Source organism: Chlamydotis macqueenii, chromosome 5, assembly GCF_036417535.1.
Source record: "Chlamydotis macqueenii isolate bChlMac1 chromosome 5, bChlMac1.mat, whole genome shotgun sequence".
Classification (NCBI taxonomy): domain Eukaryota; kingdom Metazoa; phylum Chordata; class Aves; order Otidiformes; family Otididae; genus Chlamydotis; species Chlamydotis macqueenii.
In genome coordinates, this window is record NC_141560.1 from 42,832,995 (window position 1) to 42,848,244 (window position 15,250).

The 15,250-nt window shown below is 41.8% G+C and overlaps 1 protein-coding gene across 4 annotated transcripts in view; it reads left to right on the forward strand.

Annotated features, from left to right (window-relative positions):
* The first annotated feature begins 3,050 nt into the window (after positions 1 to 3,050).
* LOC147600559 (transmembrane protein 263-like) overlaps positions 3,051 to 15,250 on the forward strand; it is a 212,516-nt gene continuing 200,316 nt past the window's right edge. The window contains exons 1-2 of one of the 4 annotated variants that reach the window (XM_086748851.1): positions 3,051 to 3,678; positions 4,174 to 4,638. In XM_086748851.1, coding sequence (XP_086604977.1) covers positions 4,576 to 4,638 — 63 coding nt within the window. In that variant the 5' untranslated portion in view covers positions 3,051 to 3,678; positions 4,174 to 4,575. The remainder of the gene's footprint in view (positions 3,679 to 4,173; positions 4,639 to 15,250) is intronic. The other 3 variants (XM_086748852.1, XM_086748855.1, XM_086748854.1) reach the window with 3 other exon arrangements.

Below are 15,250 nucleotides of genomic sequence, written 5' to 3' on the forward strand. Positions count from 1 at the left end.
TTAACACTTACGGTAAGAAAGGAGAATGTAGTATTACGGTCATCAGTAGTGAAAATTAGTTACAAGAGACAAGTCTGTCAATGGCTTTGTTATTTCGCTCTTCCATCAACAGGGCAGCTCACAGTGACCTGAAGCTGAGTTGCAGAATAGGAGAATTAGGTCTATCAAGTTCTGATGGCTTGCCAGCGGCACACTCTACTACACTGTTCTGCAAATAACTTTTAAACTTTCTTGATACTCCACAGTGGAGCTACTGCACTGTCTCTTCATGCATGCATGAGGTATGACTAAAGCAAAAAAACTTGGAGAAACAATTAATTCTAGACCAAAAATGACAGATCTCTTCAGCTGTGTGCAATATCCATGAAGGGAACAGCTTTGAGAGTTAAAATAATTTGTTCTTAATAGTTATTACCCGTAAGGTGGAAAGAAGTTTACAATTTTAATGAACATTTCTCAGTATCTGTTTTTTATATTTTGCCTTTCAGCTCAGATGGTGAAAACAGCTAGTTAAAACTGTGTTCCCCTTGCCAACTTTTCATTCTGTTCTCAGTAAGGCTGAAGACATGCAGATATACCAGGGACACCATCTCCATCTTCCCTATTATTACCAAATGACCCAGCATCAGCGTTCAGTTATGAGTATGTTTTAACGCACAACGTTACACTTACCCTTATTATGAAGTATTTTATTAAACAGATCTGTTCTATACCATAGATACTGAAAAGACATTGCTAGAAAAATATTTCCTTATTTTTAGATTTCAAATTCTCTCAAATGTTGCTGTTGCTTGCATTACTTTGTGCAGCAGGACTGTACATTTTTAATAGTCTATGGTTGCCAAATCTGCTTTAAACATGAGGAGCGCAATAGATCATTTAGAAATGTCAAAATCTCTTCCTTTCCATCTGCAAGACCCAGAAGTCATATGCACAAAGTTAGGCAATACTATATCAAATCCAGCTATTACTATTTTCAGAAACTATTAATAAATCTCCTATTGTTACTGTCCCCTAAACAGGACTGGAATAATATGCTGGTCACTTGGCTACACTTGATTCCATTCCCCTTATTCCAAGTGCAGAGCTGTTACAGCCATTAATGGCCATTCAGTTTAAAGTATTGGAACTCCTTCAAAGCAATCCTCCCCTGAAATATGTATAACACAGACCTAGCGTGCTCAGCACCAACTGTGTCACTGAACAAAGTCACACTCTGAGCTGCACTGTTAGTGTGTATGTAGCCTGTGTTGTGTAATTTTTTGTTAGGGAATATTTGTGGTAGCTGCTGAGGTATTTTCAGGAATAAAGGACTTTCTTCGCCTAGCATAAAGTAAACTACTAATTATTTCCCCGTCCCCGTTCCCCCCCCCCGATTTACTTATCATCCAGAATATTCTGATTTTTAAGCTGGAATGTTCTTTGAATGTTCTACAGGCATCACAAACATGACAACCTAATGTTAACTTCTTTAAAAGATTGCACATATTTTATTTTAGGGGCTTAGGAACTTCCTGAGAAATCATGTTATTTTCATCTGAAATTTTGAATTTTAAATGTAGAAAGCTGCATTATTTTAAACTTCACTAGAATAACTCATTTTACCTTGAGGAGAGAAAAGACAGTTTACTCTTTAACTCTTTATAATTTAGGCTATATTCTTTTATTAGGAATTGAGCTATAATTTACACATTAAACTCAACACAACCATGATACGAACTTCATCTGCTCACCATCTGCCTAGAACATAAATATGGATTTCTATTACGCAATTAAAAATCTAATACAATCTAATTCTACTAATACTATTGACAAGATTATTTGATATAAATTTTGTTATATAGTGTGCTGAGCAGAGAATTTATATTTTGGTTATTACAGTTAGTACTATATATATAATACCTAGGGCAATATCTAACACACACATAGGAGGTGTGCTTATATATGCACACATACATATATGTGCATGTCTGTAGAAATTGTGGTGGTCTGGGAAACCTTTCCTGAATTCACCGTCTTCCACTACTGGTCTTTTCAGGAGATTCACGTACTTGAGGTGAAGTATGTGTACGTGTGCAGAAGAAATTGTAAATTCTGCTCTGACAATCTGTGCCAGGAAAGGGTTGCAGAATACTTTCTCTGAGAAGTGATCCAGAAAATGATTTAAGGCAGGGATGTGTTGTGAGAAGCAAAGGAAAGGGGACTCTGGAGTTGTCAGCCCGTGTCAGGTGAGGGAATTACTTTGGTGTCTTTCAAGAGTTTCTATTTAACTGAAACATGAAAACTAGTCTTAGGCTACCACTCTACCTCTGCTCTCCAAGGAGGTTCTGTAGATTAGAAAAGACAGCATGGAACAAACAAACAAACAAAATTAACTGCTTTTCCTCCACAGTGCACTGAGAGAAGGCATTTCTAGCCTCTAACCTAGCACATTACTCCTTTTGGTGGTTTCTGACTAAATAAGGTCCACTGTACTGAAGAATGATTTAGAAGACATACATGGCTGCCAAGGGCATATTCTTTAAAGAAGCAGCTGTAAAGTTATCTCAGTAAAGGGATAAAAAAAGGGAACAAAAGCAATCTTTCCTCTTTTGGATTCAACCACTCACCAAGTTGTAGTTATGTTCTCTATGTAACACCTTAACTTGAATATTCACCTGTGGAATAATACTAAACCAGAGAAAACTAAGCTCTCATCACCATAATTTGCTTAATGTTGTTTCACCTCCCAATTCTAGCAATCATTCCTTCAAACCACCTTTCTTTGTTTCACTTTGTCTGCCTTCACTCATTGCATCAAATCATTCGCTATCAGTTAACGTCCTTCGATCCACATGTGTGATTGTGCCCGGTAGTAGTTTTAAAGCAATACATGAGAAAGAAAACTTCCTGTGCCAAAGACTATTTCCCAACTCTCTTTTTATCCTCACTGACGAACAGCAGATGCCCACGTGAAGCAGCAGCAGTGGGCGCAACTCCATCCTGCAGGCCGGAGACCTGCTATTTTGGCTGAAGATGACACCAGACGGCCACGATCTCTCCTGGTAACTCGGCACTGGACTAGAAGCAGCTGGATGATGGCAAGTGTAGAGCGAGGCCGGAGCCTGGAGAACAGGCTCCTCGTCTTGGCCAAACACCAGCTCCTCGTTTGACTACGGCTGGGTCAATTCATCTCCCTTTGCTGCATTCCCATGAGGTACACAATGGAAATCTGAGGTGGTGAACATGTTACAATTTGTAAAGCGCTTTAACATCAGGAAGCGTTTATACTACAGCCTGGGTGGTGGGGTTTTCTGGTGAAGGCTGCCCGGAGGCCTGGCTTTGCTGGACCCTCTCGGCTCTGCCTCTCTCGCAGCTCTACAGAGGGCCCCACACAATCTCCCGCGGCCGCCTCCCCCGGCAAGGCGAGGCCCCACCGCCCGGGTTCACCGCCGAGCGAGACAGAGCGCTCGACCCCGCCAAGATGGCGGCCCCTGACCCCCGCGCTTCCTCTTCCGGCCGGGGTTGCCATGGCGCTGCCCCCCCTCGGCCCACCCTCCCCCCTCCCGCCGCTGTGTGTTTACATCGGGCAGGAGGAGCCGGAGCCCCAGCGCCGGGGGAGACGGGGACGCAGCCGACGGCGACGGCCGCCCGCCCTCCATCCCCGCCGGGCGGTGCTCCGGGAGACGCGGCATGAAGGTGATGCTGGCGGCTGGCAGCGGGGCGAGGCGGGGGTCGGCTGGGCCGCGGCGGATCCCGGTGGCGGGGGGTAGGGGCCGGGCCGGGGTGATGGCCCCGGGCCCGAGGCGGTGACCAGCGGCGGGAGGTAGCGGCCGCTCGCTCTCTTAACGAAGTACAACTTCCAGAAGCTTCTCACTTCGCGGGGGATGTGGTGCCGCTTCTTGGAAACGTCTCCCCAGGAAGATTTCCCCCCTTCTCTCCGTTAAGCCCCGGATCGTTTCCTGCGGCGCTGTCGCTGGCGGGGGGCGGCGTGGGAGCCGGGGGAGGCTGCCCGCGCCCGCTCCCCTTCTGGGCTTGTGTCGCTGCAGGGACGTTGTCCCACTTCCCCGGCCCCCGTCCCTCACCCCAGTAATCTTGCGGGCGGTTTTACTCCCCCAGCAGCCGTGGGGTTTCGTCCTGTGGGTCTGCCAGCGGCTGTCGCTCCGGCGCTCACCTCCGCTGCTTTCCTCGCAGGCCTTTCCGAGAGCGTGGAGGGGACGGTGGCCTTTCTCGCTGGCTGGCTCTGGAAACCCCGAGGGCAGAAACGGGCTGAGCCGGGCCGGCTGGCAGCTCCGGGGAGGCTGCCGGGGCTGTAAGAGTAGCGGTATACTCGCTCTCAGCTGCAAGCCTGTCTCTTCGGTCGTGTTGCTCAGGAGCCGGCAGTGCTGTGGTATTGTTTTTCTTCCCATTATGTTCTGTCGTATCTGTTTGATTTGCAGGTGTATGGCTTTTGGAACGGTTCCCTCCCGTTAATCGGTCTGAAACGTGAGGCACACCAGGCATTCCCTGTCTCCTGAATTTGTCTAGCAATAAAAATAAACAACCCTATTGATCAGCTAGATTGTAAGCTCTTTGAGGCAGAAACTGTGTGTAGCTATGGTCTGTACCTATCCTGATGGAGAAATTTGGCTCAGGCCTTCCTCCAAGCCTCTGAGTCAAGTAAGTATGTGTTAGAAGTTCCCCAGCTTGCACAGGTTTTGGGTTCTGGGCAGTGCACGTGTCAGTCACTCAGGTTAACGATCGCCTCTGTGCACAAGGGCCTCTCAACTATCAGTGTCTGCGCAGCTGACAGAGGAAAGAAAAGGGACAGTTTCCAAGTACATGAAATAAATATATATATTAAAAGAATGTTTGCTTCTCTGCAGTGTTCTTTTTTTTTGTTTTGCGTTTGTTCAAAGCCTGATAGTAAAGAGTAATTTTTTTCTTCTTTCTCTCTGAATGCTTGTTAGTTCAAATAATGTGGGATAACAAAAAAAAAAAAATATATATATATATAAGGCAGTTATTAGTAAACAGTGCAGTGGCTCTGGGTGAGTTCTTGACTTACACTGCAAAACAAAAACCTCAGAGTGCTGGCTGAATAGTACATCCAGCTCGAGGCCAATTCTGAAAAGATTTCGTTCAGCTTCTGTTTTATTGCATGAAGAGTAAATTGCTGATTATTCTTGCTAAGCCCATTACTTCTGCTGAATTCCTCTTTTGCCCCACTAGAGTGGGGAATGCTCGTGGCTATTTTAGATGAGCTCACTCAAAATACAGCAAGATGAGAGTAGAGTCATGTTCTAATTGCAAGGAAAATGTGTGTGTTTGGAGGGAGAGGATTTTTTTTTTCTTTTATTAACCAATTTATCGGGTATAAGCACTTTGTGGAGCTTTTCAATATAAGGGAGTTCACGGTTTTCTCTCTGAGTGGGTAATTTCTCTCAGTGTGTATTTCTTTCTGTATGTACCATCTTTTGCTGTAGCAGTTGTCTCAGTTTCCTGTACGTAAGATCATTGTAGATGCATGATTTAAACTCCTGAGCTGGAGGGGGGATAACCACATTTTTAATTGACAAGTGAAGTGCATCAAAGTGTTTGTGGGCAGTTTTTTACCCCTTAAAAGGAGGAGGAAAGGAGAAGCGGGCTGGGGAGGTGTCTCTGTGGTGTGGGAATTGGATCTGAATCCCTTTTATGGACCTGCTCACAAATATCTCAGTGTGACTTTAAAACAAATCAAAGTTCAAGTTGTTGATCATTGCAGGGAATACATCATAACCAAGCTTTTTGAAAAGTCATCCTGCCTCTTTCTCCCCTAATTGTTGTTATGTCTTGGGAAGTACATTTGAGTTTGTGTGTTTTTAGCAGTATTGGTTATGAGCCTCTCCCATTGATGCTGGTTAGCAGGTTGCTGAAAAGGCAGGGCTGTCAAAGTAAGACGAGTGAATGCTGGTATGTGTAAAGATGGTCTGCCTACTTACAGGAGGGAAGAAGTAGGTGAAGAGAAGTGATGACATCAGGGGAGTTCTGCCTGTGGAAGTGATCCTTTCAGGATCCGTCACTAATGTCTGCCTGTTGCTGAGGAAATTGAAGCTTGATGCATTTTATTTTTAAGTGAATCAAATAACGTAAGTATCCTATTAAAAAGGTAGAATGAAATAAAGTAGCGTGGCAATGTCATACTTTAAAGCTTGAGATGTTGAATCTGGGTTGGATACAAGATAGTCTCTGTGTACTTTGCTTCTGTTCCCATCTTTTTCAAGCAATGGCAGTGCTGAAAGATAAGTATTTCTGGGCCCTTTCACACTATGCAAAATATAAAATTGGTTGAAGCCCCCATTTCCTGTGTTATAGAGCAGGAATGAGAGGTAATCAGCTCAAAAGTGGACCTTTCCTATATGTAGGAATATTTAAGTGATATGTGATGAATACTCCAAGAGTGTTTGCTTTCCTTCAAGGGCAAGAAGCCTGGGTAACAGGTCTTTTGGAGAGGAAGGGCCGTTTCATTCATTAGGGAAATAGAGAATTGTGGGGAGATGACCAAATCCTCACCCACCCATCACACTGCCAGCCACCGGTTACTGTCCCACAATACAGTATGTTTCCAGTATTCTTCTGTTCTAAGCACTGGATTTCTCAGCTCTTAGGCAGCACTGGAGGATGTGCTTGCATCCTTGCTAACAGAACCTCTTCATGCCTTATCCTCAACTGGTGAATGAATTGGAGCTTTAGGATAGTCCCTGATGGCTACCTGGTACAGGTGCTGCTGCAGTGACTGCTTCTGACACTGCTCCTGTCACTGCTCTAACTCAAATCCAAAATCAGAGGAATGAAAGGCATTGAGAGTGTCAAGTTGTATTGAAATTCTTGTTTAGGAAAGCAAGCTCAGGATGTGATTTCAGTTACGTAGCTGCTCCCCTTTTTATTGAATTCCAGTGATTCTCCAAAGTAGAGTGACAGCTTGTAGTGCTTTGGCATGTGCTCACATTTGAGTTACATATTTTGGGATAAGACAGGTGTCAGAAATGTGACATTTTCCTTTGAGAAACTTACAGCTGTATTTCAGAGAATGTGAGCTTACTGCCTATAGTTGTTCTGTTTATCTGACTGCCTGTGATACTTGATGTTGGCAGATGAATCCTAGAGATCAAGTAAAGGCAAGGTATTTTGAAGATGAAGTATCAGAAGTTATGGAAAGCCTAAGTAAATATTTCTCTTGTATTTACAGACAGCTCTGCTCCTGAAGGGTGGCATAGGTTGTCCTGTCAAATCTTGATGTATAAGTAACTTTTTTTTTTTTTAATGTATCTCTGATGCTGTTTAGCAGGTCTCTTGACAGTACTTGACGGTAAATGAAAAGTAGTTGGGAAAGGAACAGCTTATAAAAAGGAGAAGAGACAAAAGGTATTGCTTTCTATGGGGCTTATAGTCATCTTGTTTGGTTGGTTTTTTTCCCTGGCATGTAATCCTAAATTTGTCGTAGGAAGCAGGAGGAGAGTGGATGTAAGTGACAGAGTAAAAGGTAACATGGACTGTATATTCTGTAGATAATTCTACTTAAACACTTGCGTATGATTGGTCACATCCATTTTGCTTTATTGGTGAACTGCCTTACAAACTTTCTGGGACTTTTCCCAGTGTTTCAGCTGCATTTCAGAGAGATGGGAAGAGGTTACATGCCTTCAAAGTTCTGGGCAAGGTACATGCTTACATTGGTGAGGGCAATAGCAGAGCTGTTAAGCAGTTTCTTCAAAAGAAATGTTATTGCTGGTTGAACTTAGTGGAAGTCACAAAAGTGGCTTGTGCTTCACAATCTTAACACTTCTGCAGAGCTGCCTAAGGTCTAGTCCAATTCTTTGGCTTCCTTTCAATCAAAAAAAATCATTTTGGAGGGAGAGCCTGTGCACCTTGCAGATCCTCAAAAGTAAAAGGCAGGCACTGCCAAAAGCTGTTGCTGCTAGCATGAATATTTACTTTTAAATTGTGTTGCTTGTGTTCGTAAGGATCAAGTGTTTTCTCTGTCCGATGGCTGTTTAGTTGCCGAGTGAAGTAACTCTGGTTGGAATCTTGTGCGCAGCAAGTTGTGATCTTACGCTTCTCGCAGCTAGGAAGAAAATGAGATCTCTGTGAAGCTTGAGATAAAAGGGGCATTATTGCTGGCAGGGCTTCTGGCTGTCAAGCTTAAGGCATGCAGGCTAGGTGTGAAATTGGAGAGCTTGATAGTACCAGAAGATTTAGTGTTTGTTCTGTAGAGTAAGTAAATATTTTATCTGAAATGTTTCTCCTTTAAAACGTTACAATAATAAATGTTTAGAACGACAAACAACACTGATCTAACAAAGCTCTGATGCGAGTTCAGGACTCATTTCTAAGGAAGGCAATACTTAACTACCTAGCCATCAACAAAATCAGTTTAAAATTTGTGTGATAAATACATCATATTACAATCTCCCAGCTAATTCAGAAATGTTTGATGTTTTGCAGAAAATGCATTTTGAAATTCCTAATGAAATAAGGAAACAGAGATAAGTTCTAGATTGAATAAAATACTATTTTTTAACATAAATTTCTAGTGTTTGAAAGGAATTTTGGTGCTTTTGGAGCAACTTTTAAACTTCAAATGGATTTGCAGCATTGTTATTTTTCTTGTCTAATTTTAAAAAATGAAATCAAGATTTTTGGCAAGACAACTTGTGTTTCAAACTGATGCCTCTCGTGGCCCTCTTTTGGGAGAGAGTGCTCGTATTTTTCAAGCTGGGTGAATGCTTATGTACTTTGAATTAAAGTTTTATTCTAGAAATGACTGTGTTCTAGCTGTAAGAGCCCTTGAAAAAAATATTTACATTTAAGGTCACTGAAGCTAAAACAGAAGTTCTGCACTTCTAAGGAAATAAATATATGGAAGTCAGGTGATTCAAGTAGGCCATATGAGACCATTGTTGTAGAACGCTGCTTAATGCATCCTTCCATGAGTGGGTGGTTTTTTCTTCTTTGAAATTGTGACCATACTGAGGATAAAGGGAAGGGAGACTTAAAAAGTCTCTAGCATGGTTAGGGAAATCTTAATGACCTCTGTTGTACAAGCCTATATTATTAAGCAAAGGGCTTCTTATTTTTATTTCAGACAAACTTCTCACGCTGTCTGCAGCTTTCTAGAGTGGTACTTCCACATCTCATTAGGAAAATAAAAAGTATTCTTTCTGCAGAGCACATTATCTCATTTCTTTAGTCTGAGTAAAACTGGCATTAATCATTAAATCCATCTGTCAAGGGCCAGGCTGGAGAAAATACATTTATACTACGTTTGCTAATTGCAGTTATGTAGAAAATGCAATAAAACTGGAGGTCATTCAGTCTTATTATTGCTCAACTGTCTTGAGTGAATTTTTTTTTTTTCCTGAAGTTTTTGTTGACAAACAGTGAATGACTGACAGAGTGTAGCAAGGCTTTTTCCCACTGAAATTACCTCAATGGGTCAGTTACCAATGTGAGTTAATTTATATTGTTGAGATACCATTATTGATAATTACTTAATTGCTTTCAAACTGGTTTGCTGTGATGGAGAGTCATGCTTTGGTCCTTCCTCGTTCCATGAGGTGTTTCTCTAAGGACTCTTTTTTTTCCTGTGTATTAGTCTGCCCCCAACTTTAACAATTGCTGATGTCTGAGTTAACGCTGTGCAATGACACTGTGCCTTTGTGTAGTTTATTTTTTCCAAACAAATGCAATTCAGCACAGTCAGTTTTTGAATATGAGTGGTGTTCTGGACAAGGCATACCTTTCCTTGTGCAGGCAGTAGTTTAAACTAGAATTGACAGCAAATTGTGTAGCCTCTTTCAGGATAGCTTTTCAGCCTTTACACTGCTGCATGACACTGGTTAACCTGCTCAGTGTGAGGGCCAGGTCAGTACATGATCAAATTAATTATGGCTTGTTTGGTTTGTTTTTTGAAAAATGCTCTTACTTTATTTCTGTGCTAACATTGATTTAGTAGGTAAAATTCAGATGGAAAATAAATGGTTGATCAAGACAAAATTCAATAGGATAATTAGTTCAAAATCCAGAACTGTCTGAACTATCACTAAGCAGACTGTATTGGCTTTTTGTTGTATAAATGATGTTATCTGCCTCATATAAAGACTGAATGTTTAGAGTGTAAACCAGGATATTTACTGGCTTGCTGAATGGAGAATAGATTGTGGTGTCATTAGTGCTGTTGAAAAATTATCTATGCCAAGTAAACCATAATTAGGATTACTCACAGTATGAAGTTGTTTTATTGCTGTAGAAATAGGATTTGACTCTTCTGCTGAGAACAATAGAACTCAATCTTGATTTGGAATTTGCAACATTAAAACTTGTTCTTGTTGCTTCTCTCCTCCAGTCCTGTTGTCAAGACAAAATTAAGTGGTATTAAAATCGTAGCCTCCCTAATGTGTTTGTCCAAATGCAGAGAACAAGTAATCTGAGCAACTTTTCTAGGTCTGTCTCCCAGCGTACTTTGAACAAAGTGCTATAATTTTACGCTACTGTCATCCTCAGCACTTCTATTTCTGTACTTTCGTTTAGCATTCTAGGGGTTTTATAACTGCAACTCAAATTCCCCTTGGGCTGAAACCTGGCACAGAAGCTCTCATTATGAGCGAACCTTGTTTTGCAACATTAAAAGCAAAGCATCCATCAAGAGACTTTCCTAAACCTCCAGGAAAGCAGAAAAAAATGTTTATGGTTGTAGATCACTTTTTTTTTTTCCCCCCTCTACAGGAAAAATGCAGATGACTTTGGAAACCCCTAAGGTGTGGGTGTGCAATCAATAGCGATGGCAGATTCAGTGGAACGTTCCTATTACATGTAGAAAACTTTAAATGAAAGTCTTAATTCTCCAATGTGCTGAAAATTCATTGCTGAAGTAAAAGCTGCAGCTGCAACAGATACCAGCCTAACAAAGGTACAGTGGTAGTTTTAAACTTGTTTCCACTGTCTAAGTGTGGTTATCTGAGCAGTCGCATATAAGGAGATGGTTGAGTGGTTATGTGCTTCAGCTGCCGTTAAGTACTTGTAGACCCTCAGCGCCCTGGAAAAGGGAGTCACCGTGTTGAACTACCGACCCAGTGCCTGCTTGTTTAAAATCCTTTTTTAAAAATTTAAACACACCAACCCTTTGTTTTCTGTAGGACTTGAGGCTTTATGTAATTGTGTGGAAGCAGAAAGGACATTCTGAGCCACAAGCCACTTTAAAATGTGTGAGATAGATAGAATAATGTAATTTTATTCAGCATGAAATATCAAAGATAACCTCTAAGGAACTTCGTAACAGTGATTGGATAGAGATATGATTAGATAGACCACAAATTAACACTGTCATTAATGATGTCATTGTGGGAAAGCCCGATGAAGATCAGCTTCATTATTACTGGATCTGACAAGTCCTTTGGCATCTGCACACATTCAGCGCAGTCATAATATGTGTCATCTCTCACCTATTTGGAGAAGATGAACCTGGGATGAGAAGAGCTGGGGTTTTTGTGTTTTATGAAGGGATTAAGTATGCACATGTGCAGGAAACTGCGTGGCTTTTAGTCTTGTGGGCATGCAATAAAGCATTCTTTGAACATAATGCTAAAATAGTCAATGCTTTCACTAAGGTACTTTAAAAATATCATGATAGTTTCCCAAAGCACTTAACAAACTATCCTGTACTTGGGGATTACTTAACTTGGTTTTTTCCCCACAGACCCACTGAGTCTTGTAATTCCGTAGGGGTGCATTTATCCTTTGTAGTTACCAGTTGAGATGTATTTGATGCTATATATAATGAGGTGTTGTACCTGTGCTGGGAAAGCTTATGAGTGAAATCACTCATAAGGTGAGTGTGTGGAGGGGTGAAGCCTGTGCTGCCACCAACTTTCCTCTGCTAAATTACTTTATTGGAAGTGTGCCTACATAGAATACCAGATCTGAAAGTCTGTCTTACGCAGGACAGAAGACGTGCGATTTAGGTTGGCAGTTGAAGATTTGCACAGAATGAACTAGGTCTGGCCTTGTGGGCTCTTAAGGAGAGGCTTTATGAGGAATGAGGCAGTTTTGTACAGTGAAAGGAGTGAAATTCTAGGCTCAAGTCCAGAATGGAAATAAATGTGAAGATGAATGTCAGAAAGGAAAAACTAGAGTAAAGTATTCAGAAGCAAGAATGGAAATATGGAGATCTAGGTCAGGAAATAAATAACAGTTTCATTTGAAAGTGCACACGGAGAATAGCAGCTAAAACTGCAGATTTCAGAATAATTTTCAAAGGGTTGTCTCGGAACTGAGACCCTAAACTGCTGCTGAAGTAATGACTGTGGACTTTACATTCCTCCACCTTCTATTCTGTAAGGAGGAAATGATTACTAATACAATTCAGTATAATGGAGAAGAGTATTAATGTTATGGATTTTCTTTTGGTTTTATTTATGTAGGGGTTTTTTTTTTTTGTTTGGGGGGCTTGGTTTTTTTTTTTTTGTTTTTTTTTTTTGTTTGTTTGTTTGTTTGTTTTAGAGTGCTGTGTTTCTAGGAGTTGAGTAGGAATGGCAAGAAGGAACGGAATTGTGAGATACGTACTTCTCCCTGGTTGGGAACAGCAGTGAAGTGGCTTTCTATTAGTAGTTCTAAACTGAAGAACACTTGAAGTTGTTTGTGCCAACCTCATTCAGTTTCAGTAATAATTTTTCACAGGATGGATTCTTTTTTTTATCTTTGATTTTCCACTTCCCCACCCCATCAGCCTTTGTTTTGGAGTTTTATTTTTTGCTATTCATTAGCTTAATCCTGGATCAGTTAACAGTCAACTGGCAGACTCTACTTCTGTTTCAGATTATATACCCTAATTAATGTAATGCTAAGTATGAAAGTAGAATATAAAAGGCCTAAAAGCGATGGTGGTGGAGGGTAGGGTTTTTTTTTTTTTTTTTTTTGTTGTTTCAAGATGGTCTGTAGGGACTTTCTAAAAAGCTTAGCAGTTTCCACTGTTGATTTACCTGTTTGGGCATTTGCAGTGACAGTCTCAAGTTGCTGTTGACTTTAATGTGCAAAATAGGCTGCTAATGGTTGCCTGGTGCTGGCGCTGCTCCTGAACTGTATGGGTTTTTTGAGTACTTAATACTCTGCTGAGACTGAGATAGTATAGCCTGTTTTTATGATTGACCATGCAGAAATCTTTTGTTAATGCAAATGTGGTGTTAAAAGCAGCTCTTAGTTTAAGTATCATAACCATAACTCAGTACCTTGTGGAAAACACTAACCCTTGAGCCGTCTTCCTTTCTGTCATACATGGATTTATCACAGCACTTGTAAAATGTACAGTCTAAATATACTGAAAATATGAGCGTATCACTGAAGTTCTGGTCAGAATTATTCTCAAAAGAGTTGTATCCCATGGAAAAGCATGAGGTGTAGTCAGTCTGAAATGCTTGTAGGTGATTTGTCACACTTGTTTAGTTCAGTACTGGCAGTCTGCTCCGTCCGTAAATACATAGCCTTCTATGAAACACAGTATAAGACAGAAAATGAATGCTAATTTACCAGGTCCCAGCAGCCTGTAATATTTGAGTTAAACTGCGCTGCAAGGTCAGTAGTCATACAGTGTGATCAGATCATGGGATAATAGGTTCCTCAGGCAGTTTCTGTGAGAATCCCTATAGTTTTTTTTCTCATGGTCTTTATCATTTGCTGGGTTTATAGAAAGCTTTTCAGCTTTCTTGTAGTTCATTGAAACTCTTGGGAGGGACAGAGTGAGCTACCTTGAAATTAGCACATCCATAACTTCAGTTTGGAAGGGTGAGTATTACCTCTGCTTGAGTTAACTTGTTTCTGGTCAGCTTAGATCTTGTTTTAAAATATGACGTATAAAAATTGCCACTAAATCTTAACAGTGCTTATAGTCATAAACTCATCAATTGCTGAAAGGAATTTTATGATGTGCTTGCTTGTGAGAGCAGGGACTGTCTCTGGAGAGCCAAGAGGTTTTTCTTAGGTTATGGCACGGAGCCTAGGCACATATATATATAACTATCTCAACCACTCGGTGGATAAGGAATTGGCAGGATGGCCGCACTCAAAGAGTTGTGGTCCACAGCTCGATGTCCAAGTGGAATCTGGTGATGAGCAGTGTTCCTAAGAAGTCGGTATTGGGACCAGTGCTGTTCCACGTCTTTGGCAATATAGACAGCAGGTTTGAGGGCACTCTCAGCAAGTTTGCTGGCGACACCAAGCTATGTGGTGCAATTGACGTGCTGGAGGGGAGGGATGCCATCCAGAGGGACCTGGACAGGGTGGAGAGGTGGGCCTGTGAGAACCTCATGAAGCTCAATGAGGCCAAGTGCAAGGTCCTGCACACAGGTCGGGGCAACTCCTGGTATCAATACAGGCTGGGGGATGAAGGGATTGAGAGCAGCCCTGCCGAGAAGGACTTGGGGTTGTTTGTTGATGAAAAGCTCAACATGAGCCAGCAATATGCACTTGCAGCCCAGAATGGCAACTGCATCCAGGGCTGCATCAAAAGAATTGTGGCCAGCAGGTCAAGGGAGGTGATTCTTCCTCCTTACTCTGCTTTGTTGAGACCCTACCTGCAGTACTGCATCCAGCTCTGGAGTCCCCAACATAAGAAGTTTGAGTGAGCCCAAAGGAGAGCTACAAAGATGATCAGAAGGCTGGAGCACCTCTCCTATGAGGACAGTCTGAGAGAGTTTGGGCTGTTCAGCATGGAGAAGAGAAGGCTCCAGGGAGACCTTATAACACCCTTCCCGTACCTAAAGGGGGCTTGTCAGAAAGATGGAGACAGGCTTTTTAGCAGGGCCTGTTGTGATAAGACAAGGGGTAATGGTTTTAAACTAAAAGATGGTAGATTTAGATTAGACATAAGGAAGAAATTTTTTACAATGAGGGTGGTGGAACACTGGAACAGGTTGCCCAGAGAGGTGGTGGATGCCCCACCCCTGGAAACATCCAAGGCCAGGTTGGAGGGGGCTCTGAGCAACCTGATCTGGTTGGATCAGGTTGCAGGGGGGTTGGACTAGATGACTGTTAAAGGTCCCTTCCTAGTCTACGATTCTCACTATTCCTGTAATAATACCTTTTAAAATCTGTGCTTCTGCAATGGCTGTATTGAGGAATGGAACCACATTATCAATTAAAAAGGCTATATAAAGTCTAAGTAATTGAAAGACTATCATACAATTAATAATCTACAGATGTTTCTGAACTGTTGATACATCTTCCTGCATCCTAGGTGCTCCTAGAGGGAGCATCAAAGCAA